At 42.3% G+C, this 21683-nt stretch overlaps 1 protein-coding gene across 5 annotated transcripts in view; it reads right to left on the bottom strand.

Annotated features, from left to right (window-relative positions):
• LOC147117737 (oxysterol-binding protein-related protein 10-like) overlaps positions 1–21683 on the bottom strand; it is a 338647-nt gene that overhangs the window by 269622 nt on the left and 47342 nt on the right. For all 5 annotated transcript variants that reach the window (XM_085988973.1, XM_085988974.1, XM_085988978.1 and 2 more), the window contains one exon: positions 6884–7059. In XM_085988973.1, coding sequence (XP_085845099.1) covers positions 6884–7059 — 176 coding nt within the window. The remainder of the gene's footprint in view (positions 1–6883; positions 7060–21683) is intronic.

Raw genomic sequence — 21683 nt, 5'->3', positions numbered from 1 at the left:
CTACAAGTATGTAATAAGGAAGAGAGTAGCAAAAGTAAACATTGGTCCCTTAGAAGCTGAGACAGAAGAAATTATTACGGGGAATAAGGAAATGGCAGAAACATTAAACAAATATTTTGTATCTGTCTTCACAGTAGAAGACACAAAAAGCATACCAAAAATGGTGGTGAACCAAGGGTCTAATGAGGGTGAAGAACTTAACGTAATTAATATAAGTAGAGAAAAAGTACTAGAGAAACTAATGGGACTAAAAGCCGACAAATCCCCTGGACCTGACGGCCTACATCCTAAAAGAGGTAGCTGAAGAGATAGTGGATGCATTGGTTTTGATCTTCCAAAATTCCCTAGATTCTGGAATGGTCCCAGCGGATTGGAAGGTCACAAATGTAACACCACTATTCAAGAAAGGAGGGAAAGAGAAAACAGGGAACTACAGGCCAGTAGCCGGACATCAGTTGTCAGGAAAATGCTGCAATCCATTGTTAAGGAAGTGGTATCAAGGCACTTCGGAAATCATGACATGATTAGGCAGAGTCAACATGGTTTTATTAAAGTGAAATCGTGTTTGACAAATTTATTAAAGTTTTTTGAGAATTTAACTAGCAGGGTAGATAAAGGGGAACCAGTGGATGTAGTATATTTGGATTTCCAAAAGGCATTCGATAAGGTGCCACATAAAAGGTTATTACACAAGATTAGGGCTCATGGGGTTGGGGGTAATATAGTATTCATGGATAGAGGATTGGTTAACGGACAGAAAAGAGAGTAGGGATAAACGGATCTTTTTCAGATTGGTAGGCTGTAACTAGTGGGGTGCCGCAAGGATCAGTGTTGGGCCTCAGCTATTTACAATCTATATTAATGACCAAGATGAAGGGACCGAGTGTAATGTATCCAAGTTTGCTGACAATACAAAACTAGGTGGGACAGTAAGCTGTGAGGAGAACACAGAGTCTGCAAAGGGATATAGATAGACTAAGTGAGTGGGCAGTAAGGCGGCAGATGAGTGTAACGTAGGGAAATGTGAGGTTATTCACTTTGGTAGGAAGAATAGAAGAACAGAATATTTTTTAAATGGTGAGAAACTTTCAAATGTTGGTGTTCAAAGATTTGGGTGTCCTCGTGCAAGAAACACAGAAAGCTAGCATGCAGGTACAGCAAGCAATAAGGCAAATAGCATGTTGGCCTTTATTGCAAAGGGGTTGGAGTATAAGAGTAAGGAAGTCTTGCTCAAGGGGCCGTATGGCCTACTCCTGCTCCTAGTTCTTAAATCAAGAGGTTAGTGGATATCCCCTTGTGCAAGCTGCTCTGACGTCAACAAGCTGTCTAAGCAGCCAATCAAATTGCAGAATTCTCAGACAGCTAAGAAAGTGAGTAAGCTCTTAAAATTCTAACTTTTTAAAAATGTTAGAGAGAGCAAAATAAAGATTGGGGCTCTCACATGGGGAAAAGGTAAACCAGAAATAAAGATAAACAAACTTTATAAAAAAGTTCATTTTAATTTTATTAAAATGGCTAAATTTCACTGCACAAAATTAAAATAAATTTTTTAGGCCCATAACCTTTGTTTAGCAGTCAATATGCTGTTAAAACCCCAGTTACACCTAATCCCTTTGGGTCTAACTTTTAGTGGAGAATTTAACAGTTTGTCAGTTTCCCTGATTTGAGCAATTATACTGGATTACCGGCACTGTGGTGGTGGAGGGGCGGGGGGCGCCCACAGTGCAGCCTGTGTCGGAGCTGTGAATGACAGAGACCATAACACATGCGCCAACTCCCGAAGTTGCGGTCAGTTTCAAAGGCGGAATAACGGTGAACACTGCCAGTTCGTCATCATCCAAACCGCAAACTCCGGACCAATGTACCCAGGTTCCACAAAAGGAAATCTCAGCTGTACCCCAAAAGCTAGCTAAGCAAAGAGACTTGGGTCCCATCAGCTTGGATATGATCTGATCCCATACTAGAGGTGAAAGAACTGTACTGTTGTGAACATTCTGCCAATCAGCAATTTATACTTCAACCCAGTTTATACTTGTGCCACAAATTTGATAAACCATAGAAGTTTACAACACAGGAGGCAGCTATTCACCCTATTGTGTCTGTGTCGGTTCTTGGCTAAAGCAATCCAAGACTAACTGCACTGCCCCATGCTCTCCATAGCCATGTATCTTATTGCTTCAAATACTTATCCAGTTTTCTCTCAAGTGCAATGATTTTAAAATTCTCATCCTTGTTTTCAAATAGCCTCCATGGCCTCACCCCTCCCTATCTCTAATCGCCTCTAGCCCTACAACCCTCAGAGATATCTGCGCTCCTCTAATTCTGGCCTCTTGAGCATCTCTGATTATAACTGCACCACCATTGGTGGCTCCGCCTTCCGCCGCCAAGGCCCAAAGCTCTGGAATCCCCTCCCCAAACTTCTTCGTCTCTCTTTCCTCCTTTAAGACGTTCCTTAAAATCTACCAAGCTTTTGGTTGTCTGCCCTACTGTCTCCTTATGTGGCTCGGTGTCAAATTTTGTTTTATAATGCTCCTGTGAAGCACCTAAGGACATCTTACTATGTTAAAGGCACTATATAAATACAAGTTGTTGTTGTCTGTGTTTCAACTACTCACTGTGGCAAGGCATTCCATGCTCTAATAACTCCCTACATAAACAAATATCTCCCAACATCTCTACTCGTTCTTTTACTGACAATTTTATATTGATGACGCCTCAACACCAACTCCTTAGCCAGAGGAAATAGTCTCTTCCTGTTCACCCCATCAAACTGTTCAGTGTTTTGAAACATTTAGTAAATCACCTCTTAGCCATCTGTTTCAGTGAAATAGGCTCCGAATCTCAAGTCATTCCTTGTATTACTAGAATCTCATTCTTGACATTATCCTAGTGAACCAGCATTATCCTGGTGAACCCATGCTAGATGATCTGTATGGCTTTAATGTCCTTCCTATAATTTGATGCCCATAACTGCACTTGTGTCCTAACCATTCCCTTGGAGAAATGAATCATTACTTCTTTGCTTCTATAGTCTGGGCCTTCACGCTTTCAATTATCTGAATTCACACTTCTAAAGAATTATGCATTTGCACGCATAGAATTTGAAAGGTGTGAAAAAGAGATCTTTCTATTCCTTACTTTTTCTCCCAAAATGCACCTCACACCTCTTCATTAGAATATATTTGCCATCTGCGTATGCATTCTGCTAAGTTGCTATCTCCTCAAGTTTTTCACTGTTCTCCTCACGGTTTGCAGAACCCCTATTTATGGGTCAGCAAATTTTGGTATTGTGCCATTTGTGCCCATCCAAAATAGCTATATATGGAGAGCAAAAGTGGACTCAGCACGGACCTCTACAGTATACCACTTCCAACCCAAGCAACACCAATTAGCCTTAATCTTTTGTTTCCTGTCCACCAACTTTCTATCTATGCTGCTACATTTCCTCTCATATCATTCGCCTGAACTTTTTAAACAAGCCTCATGAGACATGTTAGCAAACGCCTTGAAAGTCCAAAACTTCAAAAAACTCAACTTCTTAAACAGAACTTCCTTTTCACAAATCCATGCGTGTTGTCCTCGATTATCCCATGAATCTCTAAATGTTGAATAATTTGATTTTGAATTATGGATTTCAAGTGTTTACCCAAAACTGACATTAGACAAACAGGTTTTTTTTTTTTTTTTTTTTTTTTTTTTTAATTCATTCCTGGGATGTGGGTGTCGCTGGCAAGGCCAGCATTTATTGCCCATCCCCAATTGCCCTCAAGGAGATGGAGGTGAGCTGCCTTCTTGAACCACTGCAGTCAGTGTGGTGAAAGTACTCCCATAGTACTGTTAGGGAGGGAGTTCCAGGGTTTTGACCCAGCAATGATGAAGGATCGGCGATATATTCCCAAGTCAGGATGGTTTGTAATTTGGAAGGGAACTTGCAGGTGGTGGTGTTCACATGCGCCTACTGCCCTCCTTCTAGGTGGGAGAGGTCGTGGGTTTGGGAGGTGCTGTCGAAGAAACCTTTGCGAGTTGCTACACACTGCAGCCAAGGTGCGCCAGTGGTGGAGGGAGTAAATTTTTAAGGTGGTGGATGGGGTACCAATCAAGCAGGCTGCTTTGTCCTGGATGGCTGAGCTTCGAGTGTTGTTGGAGCTGCACTCATCCAGGCAAGTGGGGAGTATGCCATCACACGCCTGATTTGTGCCTTGTAGATGGTGGAAAGTTTTTGGGGAGTCAGGAGGTGAGACACTCGCAGCAGAATACCCAGTCTCTGACCCGCTCTTGTGGCCACAGTGTTTACATGGCTGGTCCAGTTAACCTTCTGGTCAATGGTGAGCCCCAGGATGTTGATAGTGGGGGATTTGGCGATGGTAATGTCATTGTATTTAAAAGGGCAGTGGTTAGACTCTTGCTTGTGGGAGATAGTCATTGCCTGGCACTTGTGTGGCACAAAATCCTGGAACTCCCTCCCTAACAGCACTGTGGGAGTACCTTCACCACACAGACTACAGCGGTTCAAGAAGGCAGCTCACCACCACCTTCTCAAGGGCAACTAGGGATGGGCAATAAATGCTGGCCTCACCAACGACACCCATATCCCATGAACGAATAATAAAAATAAGTTACTTGCCACTTAGCAGACCAAGCCTGAATGTCGCCCCAGCCCCATCTTATTTCTCATCTACATGGTGCCCCTCGATTGCATCATCCGAAAACAGCATCAGTTTCCCCATGTACACCGACGACACCCAGCTCTACCCCACCACCAATTCTCTTGACCCCTCCACAGTCTCTAAATTGTCAGACTGCTTGCCTAACATCCAGTACTGGACGAGCAGAAATTTTCTCCAATTAAATATTGGGAAGACTGAAGCCATTGTGTTCAGTCCCTTGCCACCAACTCCATCCATCTCCCTAGCATCTGTTTAAGGCTGAACCAGACTGTTCGCAACCTAGGTGTCATATTTGACCATGAAATGAGCTTCCAAACACACATCCATGCCATAACTAAGACCGCCTATTTTCACCTCCGGAACATCACCGTCTCCGCCCCTGCCTCAGCTCATCTGCTGCTGAAACCCTCATCTTTGTTAATTCTAGACTTGACTATTCCAACACACTCCTGGCTGGCCTCCCACATTCTACCCTACGTAAACTTGAGGTCATCCAAAACTCGATTGCCCGTGTCCTAACTCGCACCAAGTCCCATTCACCCATCACCCCTGTGCTCGCTGAACTACATTGGCTCCCGGTTAAACAACTCCCCAATTTTAAAATTCTTATCCTTGTTTTCAAATCCCTCCATGGCCTCGCCCTTCCCTATCTCTAATCTCTGCCAGCTCCACAAACCCCCACCCTGCCCTGCCCGACCCCCACAAGATATCTGCGCTCCTCTAATTCTGGCCTCGTGAGCATCCCTGATTTTAATCACTCAACTACTGGTGGCCATGCCTTCAGCTGCCAAGGCCCTAAAGCTCTGGAATTCCCTCCCTAAACCGCTCTACCTCCTTTTGACAGTCCTTAAACTGCCCTCATTTTTCCTTTTGAATGGCTCAGTGTCAAATTTTATTTTATTATACTCCTGTGAAGCGCTTTGGAACATTTTACTATGTTAAAGACGCTATATAAATACAAGTTGTTGTTAGTCTTCCTCGCTACAGTTTCTGGATGCTTTGTACATTAATAACAGCGTGCACTGTTGAGTCACCACTATTTTTTCAGTAAAATATACAACTGGAAACTGAGATCATTTCTAAAGTATAAAAAAAAGAGGAAAACACGCTTAAACTACGAACAGTACTTGTAAATGACTAATAATTGTGAAGAGAATTTTGCATAAATAACTTACTGCCAAGTTGAAAAAGTGTTATGGAATCCACAAAAATAGCATAAAACACTGCACGGAGTGGGGTGGGAGAGGAGACTGGATTCTTCTGATGCACTAAATTTATTTCACTTTTTGCCCAAGAACTGCTGCATATGGCACTCTGAAGATCCTGTTCAATCATACATATACATCTACACAGATTATATATTTTCCACATCAGTGTTATTTAAAATCAGAAGTATTTAATTACATTTAATATTTTCCCCATCACGTCCAAAGCTCGCACATCTGCATCAGTGCAGCAGCAAATTGTTCCCAGGCCCTGTCTAAGTGGCTATTGTAACATAGATGACGACAGTGAGCTAATTAAAAAAGGTGAATCAAAGTCTTGAGGACTTGCTATTCAAATTACTTGCACGTTTTATCACTCACATTTCCTCCCCCCAATTTGGAAATAAGAGTACCTACTACCATTTTTCAATTATGATAAATTTTGTCTCCTTTCCGAGAGTCAGTTTTAGGTCTCCTGCCTTCCAGAGCTGCTTTAGTAATACCAGTTAGAGGAGACACCATCAGTTCTGGAATGTTCTATTTATTTCATTACTTTGGACTAGCTCGGAACAAAAAAGTGGAGCCACCAGACCCCAAAAAACTCTACTTGTTAGGATATGTTAAGTCTTCAGCTGGTTTTGTGTTTGCCTATGGCATACAACTCCAAACCTGCGCCCATTGAATGGACCAGCCCCACCCAGCATGAAGTGAGATTCAAATAGGCTTATATTTTTTTCCCTTCCTCAGGTGCAACCGAGTTCCAATGAGGTGATGTTATGGAACTCAAACTTGACCTTCAAGTTAGGGTCAACTGCCTGAACTGCTACCATTGCCTTAATATGTAACACATAGGCATCATTCAGCATTAGAATAGTCTTAAATTTTGTACTAAAACAGAGAAGTCAAGTATGTATTATTGTAAGTTGACTATTAAAAGTGTCTTTAGACTTACTAAGAGTAAAGCTTATGCAGTATCTCAGCTAGTAAAAATGTAGTAGTTGTTTTCAGTACCTCTGAGTTTATACAGTTCACCACTGGCAGCTTGGACTATAAACATGTGGGAAACTTCATCACTGGGAGAGATCAATGCACCAGACAAATGTAGAACTCCTCGTGGCTTCTGACCTTTGCACTGCTCGTTTACAAAGTACTGCAGCACGCCCAACTCACAATTCAGAACAAAATACCTGCATCATAAAAATATTTCACATTAATACACTCATCAGTAACTCATTTGCTGCAGCAGTCATGACATACATTATACACTACAAAAACATTTTGCCAGACTTGTTACTAGGTAGTATATATCCTGTAGAACCATATTAAATGTGATAAAGTGTTTAATTTTCAAGGTGAGGGATGCAGTTCCAATAGTAAAGGGAACAATGAATATTTTGTGGCAATATTCTAAGAAAGCACAAAAACATGATCTCTATAGTGTGCTCACCAGGCACTTGAATTTTCCACCGCAGGTGAAATTGCAGTTTCAGTGCTCTTCTGTTTGCTTGCGTCTCAGTATCAGACTTCCAAGATAGTCAATCGGGTGCATTCTGTACCGCAAGGTGAATTTTGAGACTCAGTCAAGTTGCCAGCTATGGGTTAGACCTTCAATCTCTGGTGGATCCAAATTGAATTTAGAAATGAAAGCAGTGATCCTCCTATCTGGTTTCACAGAAAGATGGTCCTATCTAAACTGGGCAAGAACAGATTTCTGCAACGTTGAATTCTGATGCTAAAAGATACACAGCAAGTCATGCAAGTGATTGGTAAAACCAACTGCAGTAGGACTGTGCAGTACACTAAATTCAAGACTCATCCTTTATACAATACCATTTTAGTTGCTCACTTTCAACTAAAAAGATTATAGTCTCATTTAAAGTTTGCCCAAAAAAGTCCACTTATGTAGGACACTAACTTCTAACAAATAGTTAGATTTTTTGCTGTTGGTTCCCACATACACATCCAATTACTGTATCATTTATTTTTCAAACCAGATGCTTTTTATTTACTGGGAGAAATATGTTTGTCCCCCCTCACCTCCATATGCCAGCAACTTGGGTCCACACTTTTTCAAATTTAGGGATGGGCAAGAAGTGCTGGCCTTGCCAGCGATGCCCACATCCCATGAACGAATAAAAGAAAATTGCTCTCAAATCTAAGCACTAAAAGCAACTTTCAAAATGCAAACCTGCATTTGTCCACGAGTTCTTTATCCAGGGTATTATGAAGTAGCATTCACAAGAACAAAACATTTTTTAAGTCAGTAATATACATGGAGTAAACCCAAAACAAACCTACTGCAGTTCTTGAAGGATTAATTGTGCTACAACAAATGTGTGGTGTGTCAACATACTTATCAAGACTATGAACATACACAACATATGACTGGCTAAAGAGCTAATCCACAAATAGAGCAGAGTAGCAAGAGAAGAATGCGATACCACTGGAAAGAAACTTTGTTTGAAATAAACGTAGTGTTATAGGACTCCAGGTGTTTACAGAGCAACAAATAATGTTTTGTCAAGGGCATCACCATGCCACAGATCATTTTGTCACAAGACAGATGTGTAAAGCTATGTTGTAAAACAGCTGTTGAGATGGGACACCCATCTCTCCCTTGCCACCACACTCCCCAATACATATAACTTGGAAGTCATTATCCATTAGGTCATCACTTTGTACAAGAAAAATGTTTGAATTTAAATTGGGAAACTCTTGAATTAAAAAAATGTTGGCTGACACGAAGGGTACACCTAGAACTAGAAGCAAAAACGTTCTTCGAGTATACTTGGGGTTTCAGAATGCTATTATTCTGTTTTGTCTGAAGAAATCTGCTCAGGCTCTAAATTACAACAGTTTGAGATCTACTGTAAAACCCGGTGTTCAGATAATATTTTCAGGGTCTACTTTTACTTTGTAAATAGAGAACTGCAGGTAGAACAGCTGTGAAAGTAATAAAGTAGGAAGCTCAAAATCACAAATCAGAGGCATAATGAAAAGAAAATAGAAAACATTAAAAAATGAAGATTGTTGGAAATAGATAAATTTGAAAGTAACAGAAGAAGTGGTAACAGCCAATAAGGAATAATTACTTTAATGCCATCTGTAAAAAGTTAATTATTGAAATATTGTGCCAGGAAAAATATCAAGAAGAAAACCAGAGCAAATGAAGCAGAGAGTGTCATGCATGGAACTGTTGTGGCAAAAACTAAAATAAAGCAGCTGACTTGTACACCGGTGGCTTTTTCACTGGGATTTTATATAAACCGCACTTAGCTCGGAACTAATAGCCGCAATACCTTGCCTTCTTTATAAGTTAAACTCAGCTCCGGTTCAAAATGATCTTTAAAAAAATACTGTAATGTTAACTTACTCTGTATTTTGTTCCAAAAGCAAGGATATCTACTACTAGCAGCCATCTGAGAAACCTTGGAACCAACACTAGTTCTCGAAATAAATAAAATTATGAAAACAGAGTTTGGCAAAGCATGCAAGTCTTTTCTCTTAGAATGTGGGACTTGGGACAGAGGAAGTTACAGTACTTCAGTTAGTAATTTTTTTGAAAGTTTTTTCTTCCATCTTTTCCCCTTGTTTTTGTCATTCCTCTGAGCAGGACATAAGAATTGCAGCCATTCTGAAGGCAATAGAGAAGATAAAATGACAATTGTAGTAAATGTGTTGTTTACTTTCAAAGTTCTTTTGAGAAAGGATGGAATTGAAAGTGACTCTTTTTTAATTGCTTGAAATGCATTAAAGTTGCTTCTTTGTAACAGGAAATTACTGAGCTTCTAAAGGAGGGATTATTAGCTTCAATGTCCAAGCCTCCAGCCAGAGTAAAAACAAGAACCTGGTGTTTGTGAAATACTAATTGCTGGAGATGAGGAGTTTCAGGAAGGATGGGGCTCATTTAACCCAGTTGGGGGATGAAAGGTTAGTCCAGAGTGTAGAAAAAACAATTGGGAAATATTTAAACTAATTGGGCTCATATAGCTAATTCAGTGTGCAGTTCCTCTAGGGCCAGGACCAATGTGCAGCTGATGCCAATACTAAAAATTTATATAGTCCAAATTGGAGGGAAGGCACCCATTTATGGGAAACCATGCGAGGCATACAAGCCCTCAACACACTATGTAAATGCTAGAAATAAAATGTTGGAATTGTAGGCATATGCTTTTACAAAACACTTAAAAATTATAAACATCTTTGAAGTGTGGTTGGATCTTGGGTTATGGTTCTGATGTTTAGTAGCAAGGGTACAAGGGATTTTAAAGAATAGGGTAGGTCAGAGAGATGTAGCTGTGTCTATCCTCAACTGGTCAATCTCCCATAGTATTGGGCATGTTAAGTGGAATATGGTTTCTCTCTTACCTGGTTCTATTGTCTTTGTTTGTTTTGCCTTCTGCTTCTCCCTCCTCAAATGTAATTTATGATTCTCTCTCCAACTCTTCTGCCTGTCTGTCTTTTTCTTTCCTTTCAGTTGATGGCTTGGCAAGGCAAGATAGAACCACAAACAGCTGTATGTAGCATTTGGAATGGGGTTAATGGGGGAAAATGTGGCTTAACTCCCATCTCCACTACCATTTCTTCTGCCTGGCCCCAATCCCTCACTACCACCATATACCGTAGCCTCTCCTACAACCGCCTCACTCCCACAACTACTTGTTGCTTCCCTTCTGAATTATCTGCCCGACCCCTTTATTCTCCCCTCCCCCCCTATCTCAAAGGGCAGGTGGTGAGAGGCCAGAAGCACCCTCAACCTTTTTCTATCTTCCTTGTTGTTACCAATCAGAACATTCACCTCTTCGGTCAACAAGACACAGGTGAGATGATCAGATGGCTTCAAAATGTAACTGCATTTTTCTTGAAAATTGAACAATCATTGGCATTTGGAAAAGCATACTTTCTCAACTTAAAGATTATAGTAAACAAAACAGGTATGCAATTAGTTGTTATTTCTCTCACACACACACAGTTCAACACAATATAAACATTGTCCGAATAAAGCTTTTGAAATTTTACCTCTAGGTTTTCAAACATAATCTTGAAAAACTGAAAAAAAACTCCAAGAAGCTGAAGAAAAATATTCCAGCAATACAGCTGACAGAATGGTAATGATACTTCCTAGAAAATAAGGTACATTTCATATGCTTAGACTGCACAATCAAAATCCAGCTCATGCATTCCCAGCTCTTGGCAAAAATATCAAGTCCAAGCCAAGAATTTAGCGAAAGGCTGAGGCCTTTAAGTAGGAACTTCAAGGAAGGCATAGAGCGTCACAAATGTTAGCCAAAAGTACAGCACAGGACTTTTGAATGGAAAGGTGTTTGAACATATTGATTTTAAACATTGAGGTTTTGGAGACAATACAGCACAGATTCACTAGAATGCTGCCTGGTATGAGGAAATACAAAATATGAAGACAGACAAAAGTTGTAGCTTTTTTTGTTAGAACAATGCAGATTATGGGGCAATATGATAGTGTTTAAAATTATGAAAGTAGTTGAAGGGTCCAGAAGAGGATTAGATACAAAGTTAAATCTAAGATTTAAAACAGAGCAAAATAAACTTCAGAGTTGTGATGCTGAGGAATTCACTTCCAGGGTTAGTGGTTAAGGCAGAAGCAATGTCAACATTCAAGATTAGACTGCATAAATGGTTGAAGGGATATGGGAATGGGGCAGGTATGTAACTAGGAATGTTTGCTCGTAAGAAAGATAAATGCTGACATGGACTGGTTGGATGTGTTTTTATGTTATAATGTGGAGGAGCCACAAGAGACTCAGTGTACTTCAGTATAATCCCCTTAATTGTATTATAGTGCAGCCAGGGACTGCACCTTTAAACTGATTGTTACCTTTACAGTGTGTGTTTGCCTTTATCCTGCGTGGCGACGTCATGACGCCGATCACGTGACCGCCAGTGGCGCAAAGAACGTGGGGACGTCATGACGTCAGCTTAGAGAGCTTTCCAGCAGTCTTCGACTACCTGGCATCTTGAACGAACGTGTTTTGATTTCCTCCTTGTAACATCCAACAAACTTCGTTGTTATTAAATTCCAGTCTTTTAATCCATCGAGTTGAGCTGAATTATTTAGTTAGGAACCTCCGTTCCTACAATAACTTCTATGTATGTAAATTTTTTTGCAATAGTGAGCGTGGATACTGGAGAACAGAAAAGGAGTGAAAACAATTTGGGTGAAGCTGGATCAGGGAGTTGATCCAAAGCTGATTTCTCTCACTTGTTACAGCCCTCCAGGATGATAGTTTCCTGTATTGCTGAACCTGTCAGAAAATGAGAAGGACAGAACCTTGTATTGTTGCAGTCATGGGGGGATTTCAATTATCAACCATTAATCAGGCTAATTGGGCAGCCAAGTCTGGTGGAAGACAGGCAGAAATATTGGTCATGGTTGGGCAAATTACTACAGTAAATAATTTAATGTTAGTACCATATTTCATGAGAGCTCAATTTTCATGAGGGAATATTTGGGCAAGGAAGATTGGGGTATGCTGTTGGACAGAAATAACTGATACAAAATAAAGTTTATTTAATTCTATACTCACAGGCTTTTATGTTCCTCAAACAGTAAAGCCTAAATATAACTAAAATCAGAAATGCATAGGGAAATAACGTTTTTTTTAAAAATCAGTGTAAAGTAAGCAACTGTCAAAGTAGGCACGGTTAAAAGAAATGGCTGACGATAACTAAAGCCACTATTATATGTGCTAAAAATGCATTTGAAATGTTAAAGTTTTGTTTGGTTAGGTCAGAAGCTAGAAAATGACTAAAGACCTTTGGTAGTTAGGAATGATCAAGCTATGGTTGAAGTGCTTAACAGACACTTAACCAGATTTCACTTCGGAAAATACCAAAAGGTGGCAGTAGTGCTAAAGAGGGGCTGGTGATTACATTTATTCAATAAAGTAATTGCACAAACGGTTTTGGGAAAAGGCTGAGCATGCTGCTGAACCCAATACCATATACCCAGAGTGCTGAAAAAAAGAGGAAATGTATTACATGAGCTATTGACTCATATTCTACGGCCCGGATTTTGCGGTCGGTATGATGGTGTACTCGAGTATGCCATCATACCACTTTTGAAATGGACAGCATGTTTCAGCATGCGCTAAATCCCAAACTTGCGATTTGTCAAATACCGACTTGACACATGAGCCGCACCGACATGGAAGTCATAATTGCTGGTGCACAGTTGGGCTAATTGCCCACCAACTGCCCAGCAATTACGCCTAAAAATTTTACGGCTGGTGAAAACAGGCACAGCAGCCTATTTGCACAGCGCAAGGGGATAACCTTTTGGGAATCCAAGTATATATTTAATTTTAAAAGCTTAAATTACAAGCCAATCTTTCAAACTTACCGTCAGCCCCTTTCAGAGTAGGAAACGCTTCCAAAAATGTTCAATAATATACAAAATAACATTCCACTGGCATATATTCTCTTTATTTTTAGATGCAAATAGAAAGCTGCTGCATTTTACTTGAATGTTGCAAGCATTTACATATAAAGTCATTTCCCACGATAAAAATGCGGTTGGCTCGTGAGTGAGAGACTGGGGGTGAATGAGATGACTTCCGTTTCCTGATTGGAGCACCGGCCCACGTGATCCCAGGTACGCTTCCGCACACGGTGCAACACTGGGCTCTGTGGGCCACTACGCTGCCCTCTACTACACAGTGTCTGCCAGCGAGTTTTCGAAGGAAGGTCCCCATCAGCTAAGTGCGCATTCCGTTCAGATACCGGCGGCATAAACCTTCATTATTCCGGTTGGCCACAATATCAGTGTCAATGGCTATTTGAGGTCTGGGCTAGTTCCAGTGGACTGAAGGAGGTTTATCTGGTCCTAATATTTAAATGAAAGGAATGAGACCCCGGGAATGATCAGCCTGTCAGTTTGATGTTGGTGTTGGTAAAATAATGGTATGGGATATGACATAATCGTTGGTAGTTTAGCAGTTGGGGAATATTAGTATGGCTTGAGTGAATGGAGGTCCTGCCTCACTAACCGGATTGATCTCGGAGAAAGTGAGCAAATTAGTGAATGATGACAGTCCAGTAGAAGTTATAATCAAGTCACAAGTGGAGTCCTGCAGATTCCATCAGGACCATTGCTGTTCATCATCCTCAGTGATGATTTGGTTGACGGCAATTAATGGAACCATTCACAAATTTGTACATCGAATTACATAGGATATACGGCACAGAAACAGGCCATTCGGCCCAACTAGTCCATGGCGGCGTTTATGCTCCACTCGAGCCTGCTCCAGTCTTTCCTCATCTAAATCTATCAGCATAACCCTCTATTCCCTTCTCCCTCATATGCTTGTCTAGCTTCCCCTTCAATGCATCTATACTTTTTGCTTCAACCACTCCCTGTGGTAGCAAGTTCCACATTCTCACCACTCTCTGGGTATAGAACTTTCTTCTGAATTCCCTATTGGATTTCTTGGTGACTATCTTATATTGATGGCCTCTAGTTATGCTCTTCCCCACAAGTGGAAACAGTCTCCCTGTACTCTATCAAAATTATTCAGAATTTTAAAGACCTCTATTAGGTCACCCCTCAGCCTTCTTTTTGCCAAGAGAAAAGCAACCCGGCCTGTTCATCCTTTCTTGATATGTATACCCTCGCATTTCTGGTATCATCATCATTATAAATCTTCTCTGCACCCTCTCCAGTGCCTTTATATCCTTTTTATAATATGGTGACCAGAACTGCACACAGTACTCCAAGTGTGGTCTAACCAAGGTTCGATACAGGTTTAGCATAATTTCCCTGCTTTTCAATTCTATCCCTCTAGAAATAAACCCTAGTGCTTGTTTTTTTTTTTTTTATGGCCTTGCTGTGTCGCAACTTTGTGATTTGTATTCCTAGATCCCTTTGTTCATTGACCCCACCTAGACTCGCACCCTCCAAGTAATGTGACCGCCCTATTCTTCCTACCAAAATGTAATGCCGCACATTTATCGGTGTTGAACTTTATTTGCCAATTATATGCCCATTCTGCAAGTTTATTAATGTCCTCCTGTAATTTGTTGCAGTCCTCCTCAGTGTTGAATATCCCCCCCAATTTGGCATTGTCTGCAAATTTAGAAATGGTGTTTTTGATTCCAAAGTCAAAATCGTTAATATAAATTGGGAACAGTGGTCCCAGCACTGATCCTTGTGGAACACAGCTGTGAGGAGGGATGATATGTTGGAGGGATCTTCAAACGAGGCCATATGGGTCAAATTGAAAAACAAAAAAGGGGTGATCACACTGCTGGGAGTGTACTAGACCCCAAAACAGCAAGAGGGAGATAGAAGAACAAATATGTCGACAAATTTCTGAGAAGTGCAAAAACTATAGGGCAGTAAGAGTAGGGGATTTAACTACCCTAATATTAACTGGGATAAAATTAGTGTGAAGGATATAGAAGGTGCAAAATTCCTAAACTGCATCCAGGAGAACTTTTTTAGCCAGTATGTAGCAAGCCCAACAAGGGAGGGGGCAGTTCTGGACTTATTTTTAGGGAATTAAGCTGGGCAGGTAGAAGGCGCATCAGTGGGGGAGCATTTTGGTGCTAGTGACCATAATTCTATTAGATTTAAGGTAGTTATGGAAAAGGACAAGGATAGACCAGGAATAAAAATTCTAAATTGGGGAACAGCAAATTTTGCTAAGCTCAGAGGGGATTTAGCCGTAGTGGACTGGAAACAACTACTTGAAGGTAAATCAGCGTCAGAGCAGTGGGAGGCATTCAAGGAGGAGATCCGAAGGATTCAGACCAAACATAGTCCCACCTTTTTTCTTTAAGGGCACAACAGATCTACAGCCCCCTGGATGTCTAGAGACATACAGAGTAGAATAAAGAAAAAAAGGGAGGCATATGACAGATACCGAAGGCTAAATACTCCAGAATCTTTAGGAGTACAGAAAGTGCAGGGGTGTAATTAAAAATAATATTAGGAAAGCAAAAAGAGAGCATGAAACATTCTTGGCAAGTAAAATCAATGAAAACCCAAAGATGTTTTATAAATATATTAAGAGTAAGAGGATAACTAAAGAAAGGGTAGGGCCTATTAGAGGTCATGAGGGTAATGTGTGTGTGGAGGCGGGAGACGTCGGTAGGGTTCTTAATGAATACTTTGCGTCTGTTTTCACAAAGGAGAGGGGGCGAAGCAGACATTGTTATCGGGGGGGGGGGGGGGGGAGGAGCGTGAAATATTAGATGAAATAAACAGTGAGAGAGGAAGTATTATGGGGTTTAACAGCTTTAAAAGTGGATAAATCCCCAGGCCCGGATGAAATGTATCCCAGGCGGTTAAGCAAAGCAAAAGAGGAAATAGCAGAGGCCCTGACTGTTAGATCCGTGGTTCAGTGGATAAATAATTACACGGATGCTGTACATAAACAAACAACAGGTCTTTACTGGAGGAGGGTCATCTCTAGACTGGGGTACAGAGGCATGCGCACAGCTTATATACCGGTGTGGTTACTGCCAGTACTACAGTATACAGGAGCTGTAAAAAGTAGTTCTGATTTAAAGCACACACTACAATTCCTCCCTTTTTAGATTAATAATACCCCCTTAATATTCAAATAACAATTACATTTTTACATGTACATTCAATAACAAAAGTCCATTTATAGATTCAGTCTTTGGGGCGGCTTCCTGACCCTTTCGGGATAGCGCCTTTCCGGAGGTTCTTGTTCTTGGTGCAGAGGCAATTCTGACCCCTTTTCATCGGGTAGTTCATCGGGTTCCACTGCTACTGGGTCTGAAGTAGATGCTACCGGTATGTCGGGTTCATCCCCAGGTACTCGAGACATGGGGTTGACGCCTTCCTGTGACGCTAAGATCTGATCGACGTGGCGTCTCACAATGTTCTCCCCGACATCCACTGTGTACATTAATGGCCCCTGCCTTGCACATATCGTTCCGGGTTGCCACTTCTCTGTTCGATAGTCACGGGCCAAGACTGGTTGCCCTACATTGAAGCTCCTTGTCGGCTTCTCGTTGATGTGCTGGAATTGTTTGTCCTCAACATTTCTTCGCACATTTGGTCTGAGCAAGTCCAGGCGAGATCTCAACCTTCAGTTAAAAGAACATCATGGCCGGGGTCTGGTTGGTAACTGCATGTGTCGCGTTTCGGTAGGCTAATAAGAAATTGTCCATCTTATGCTGTAGTGGAATTTCCTCGTCGCACATGGCCTTTATCGCCTTCTTAAAGGTTTGTACGAACCTCTCAGCCAATCCATTGGTGTCTGGATGATACGGGGCGGATGTGTAATGCCTTACCCCATTCCTTTTCATTAATTTTTGGAACTCGTCGGACACAAACTGTGGTCCATTATCAGAGCAGATCTGCTCTGGCAACCCGTTTCTGGCAAATATGGTCCGTAGGACTGCAATCATTTTCTCTGTAGTGGTTGAAGACATCTTTATCACCTCAGGCCACTTTGAATGAGCATCCACTGCTATTAAGAACATTGAGTCCATGAATGGACCAGCGAAATCAATGTGCACCCATTGCCATGGAGAGGAGGGCCACTCCCATGGGTGTAGAGGGGCATGTGGTGGTGCATTTTGGACCTTCTGGCATCCTAAGCAGCTCTTAGTTAGGTCTTCGATTTGTTGATCGATTCCCAGCCACCACACATAAGCCCTAACTAGGCTTTTCATTTTCACTCCCCCCAGATGACCTTCATATAGCTCATTTAGCACTCTCTCCCTTAACTTGGGTGGAATCACCACTCTGGATCCACACATCACTGTCCCCTGGCATACTGACAGCTGTTCTCTTCTGGATGAGAATGCTGGCAACAGTGAGTCGCCCTGTGTTGGCCATCCCCTCACCGTCAATTCATATACCCGTGACAGCGTCGGATCATTGCGGGTCTCCTTCTCTATATCCGCGTTCGTTACTGGCAATCGTTCAATTATCGACGAATAAAATATCTCGATAGGGTCCACTGCTGGTGCTTCCTCCACCGTAGGCAGTGGCAGGCGTGATAGCCCATCAGCGTTCCCATGCTGTTTCGTGCCTTTATATTCTATATTTCATATTGATTCGCCCCTAGAAACAGGGACCATCTTTGTAACCGCTGTGCAGTCATTACTGGCACACCCTTCTTAGGATTAAAGATGGAGACAAGTGGTTGGTTGTCAGTCAGCAAGGTGAACTTCTGCCCATGCAGATAATGGTTGAATTTTATTACTCCCCATACTAGGCTGAGGGCCTCCCGGTCAATCTGGGCGTAGTTGCGCTCGGCTGAGGTTAGTGACCGAGACGCAAAGGCTACTGGCCTCTCCAACCCGTCCAGGAATTTGTGCGACAGCACCGCTCCAATGCCGTAGGGTGATGCATCACATGCCAAACAAATTGGTAGTGCTGGGTTGAAATGGGCCAACACCTCTTTTGATGTGATCAATTCTTTACACTTCTGGAAAGCTCGTCTACGTTCGTCATCCCACTTCCATGGTACCCCTGTTTGCAGTAGGGTGTTCAGCGGGTGTAATACCGTAGACAAATTTGGTAAGAACTTGTGGTAATAGTTTACCAGCCCAAGGAACGACCTCAGTTGTGACACATTTTCTAGTGCTGGAGCCTTGACTACTGCCTCAATCTTGTCAGGGGACTTATGTAACCCCTCTTCATCGATGACGTGGCCGCAATACGAGATCCGTTTCTGGAAAAACTTGCACTTGTGGCGATTAGCTCGTAGCCCATATTCCTTTAATCTGGCGAGCACCTTCTCCAAGTTAGCGAGGTGATCACCGTCATTTTTGCCCGTGACCAAGATGTCGTCCAAATAACACTGGGTCCCTGGAATCCCTTGCAGGACCTGATCCATCGCCCTTTGCCAGATAGCCAGAGCCGAGGCTACTCCAAACACCAGCCGGTTGTATTGATAGAGACCTTTATGGGTGTTGATCGTAAGGTAATGTTTCGAAGCTTCTTCTACCTCCATTTGCAAGTACGCCTGGGCTAGATCAATTTTGGTGAAGCGTTTACCACCAGATAGCGAGGCGAAAATATCCTCAATTCGTGGAAGCGGATATTGCACCGTGTGAAGGACTGGGTTCACTGTCACCTTAAAATCCCCACAGATGCGGACCTTCTTTGGTTCCCCAGGCGTATTACTCAACGACCTCTTCATTACAGGAACTTATATACCGGTGTGGTTACTGCCGGTACTACAGTATACAGGAGCTGTAAAAAGTAGTTCTGACTTAAAGCACATACACTACACTGACCATCATTTTTCAATCCTCTCTGGCTTCAGGTGTGATGCCAGAGGACTGCTAATGTGGTACCCTTGTTTAAAAAAGGGAGAAAAGGATGGACCGAGTAATTACAGGCCAGTCTGCCTAACCACGGTGGTGGGAAAATTATTGGAAAGAATTCTGAAGGACAGGATAAATCTTCATTTAGAATAACACGGATTAATCAAGGATAGTCAGCACGGATTTGTTACGGGAAGGTTGTGTCTGACAAACTTGAATTTTTTGAGGAGGTAACAAGGAGGGTAGTGCATTTGATGTAGTGTATATGGACTTTAGCAAGGCTTTTTAATAAGGTTCCACATGGCAGACTGGTCACGAAGTTAAAAGCCCATGGGATCCAGGGCAAAGTGTCAAGTTGGATTCAAAACTGGTTCGGAGTCAGGAAGCAGAGGGTAATGGTTGATGGGTGTTTTTGTGACTGGAAGGCTGTTTCCAGTGGGGTTCCGCAGGGCTCAGTACTAGGTCCCCTGCTTTTTGTGGTATATATCAATGATCTTGACTTGAATATAGTGGGTATGATTAAGAAGTTTGCAGAGGATACTAAAATCGGTTGTGTGGTTGATACTGAAGAAGGAAGCTGTAGACTGCAGGAAGATATCAATAAATTGGTCAGATGGGCAGAACAGTGGCAAATGGAATTCAATCCGGAGACGTATGAGGTAATGCATTTGGGGAGGGCTAACAAGGAAAGGGAATACACATTAAATGGTAGGACACTGAGTAGTGTAGAGTAACAAAGGGACCTTGGAGTGCATGTCCACCGATCCCTGATGGTAGCAGGCCAAGTAGATAAGGTGGTTAAGAAGGCATACGGAATGCTTGCCTTTATTAGCCGTGGCATAGAATACAAGAGCAGGGGGGTTATGCTTCAACTGTATAAAACACTAGTTAAGCCTCAGCTAGAGTACTGCATTACAGGAAAGATGTGATTGGACTAGAGAGGGTACAGAGGACATTTACAAGGATATTGCCGGGAGTAGAGAATCTTAGCTATGAGGAAAGACTGGATAGGCTGGGTCTGTTTTCCTTGGAACAGAGGCCGCCAAGGGGAGACCTTATTGAGGTGTATAAAATTATATGGGGCATAAAGTGGATGGGAAGGACCTATTTCCCTTAGCAGAGGGGTCAAAAACCAGGGGGCACAGATTTAAAATAATTGGGGGGGGGGGGGGGGAGGTTTAGAGGGGATTTGAGGGGAACTTTCTTCACCCAGAGGGTTGTGGGAGTCTGGAACTCACTGCCTGAAAGGGTGGTAGAGGCAGGAACCCTACCACCTCTAGGGAGATGGGGAAGTGCAGAGGGACCTGGGTGTTCTTGTGCACCAGTCACTGAAGGAGAGCATGCAGGTGCAACAGGCGATTAAGAAGGCAAATGGTATGTTGGCCTTCATATCAAGGGGGTTCGAGTATAGGAATAGGGATACCTTACTACAGCTGTACAAGGTGCTGGTGAGACCGCATCTGGAGTATTGTGTACAGTTTTGGTCGCCCCATCTGCGGAAGGATGTTCTTGCCATGGAAAGAGTGCAACGGCGATTCACCAGGCTGATACCTGGAATGGCGGGAATGACCTACGAAGAGAGATTAAATAGTTTGGGCTTGTACTCACTGGAGTTTAGAAGATTGAGAGGGGATCTCATCGAAACATATAAAATTATGGCAGGCCTGGACAGGCTGAATTCAGAGAGAATGTTTCCAATGGCCGGGGAGCACAGAACCAGGGGCCACAGTCTAAAAATAGCGGGCAAATCATTTAAAAGAGAGATGAGGAAGAATTTCTTCACTCAAAGAGTGGTGAGCCTGTGGAATTCCCTGCCACAGAGGGCTGTGAAGGCTAATTCAATAAATATTTTCAAGAGAGAATTGGATATATTTCTGAAGGCTAAGGGGATTAAGGGTTACGGAGAAAAGGCGGGGACGGGGTACTGAACTGGTAAGATCAGCTATGATCTCAGACGAAGATCAGCCATGATCTCATTGAATGGCGGAGCAGGCTCGAAGGGCCGAATGGCCTACTCCTGTTCCTATCTCTATGTATCTATGTAACCACATTTGAAAAGTACTTGGATGTGCACTTGGGATGCTCTAACCTGCAGGGCTACGGACCAAGAGCTCGGAAGTGGGATTAGGCTGGATAGCTCTTTGTTGGCTGGCGTGGACATGGGCCGAAATGGCCTCCTTCCGTGCTGTAACTTTCTATGATTCTATAACACTACTACCCACCTTCTGCCACTGTGAATAGCTACCTTTTACCCCTACTCTCTGCTTTTGGTCTTGAAGCCAGCTAGCTATCCATTCTGCTGCTTGTCCCCTGACTCCGCATTCTCTGACCTTGTTCATCAATCTATTATGGGGTACCTCATCGAAGACCTTTTAAAAATCTAGATACATTACATCTACTGCATTACCACTGTCTACTCTCTCTGTTACCGCTTCAAAAAATTCAATGAGGTTGGTCAAGCAAGACTTTCCCTTTTGAAATCCATGCTGACTATTCATTACTCTATTTTTGGTTTTTAGAA

This window comes from Somniosus microcephalus, chromosome 5 (genome assembly GCF_052327205.1).
Source record: "Somniosus microcephalus isolate GS21.2 chromosome 5, FLI_Smic_1.0, whole genome shotgun sequence".
Lineage (NCBI taxonomy): Eukaryota > Metazoa > Chordata > Chondrichthyes > Squaliformes > Somniosidae > Somniosus > Somniosus microcephalus.
Note: the sequence above shows the minus strand (reverse complement) of the source record. Positions and strands in the feature narration are given on the sequence as shown.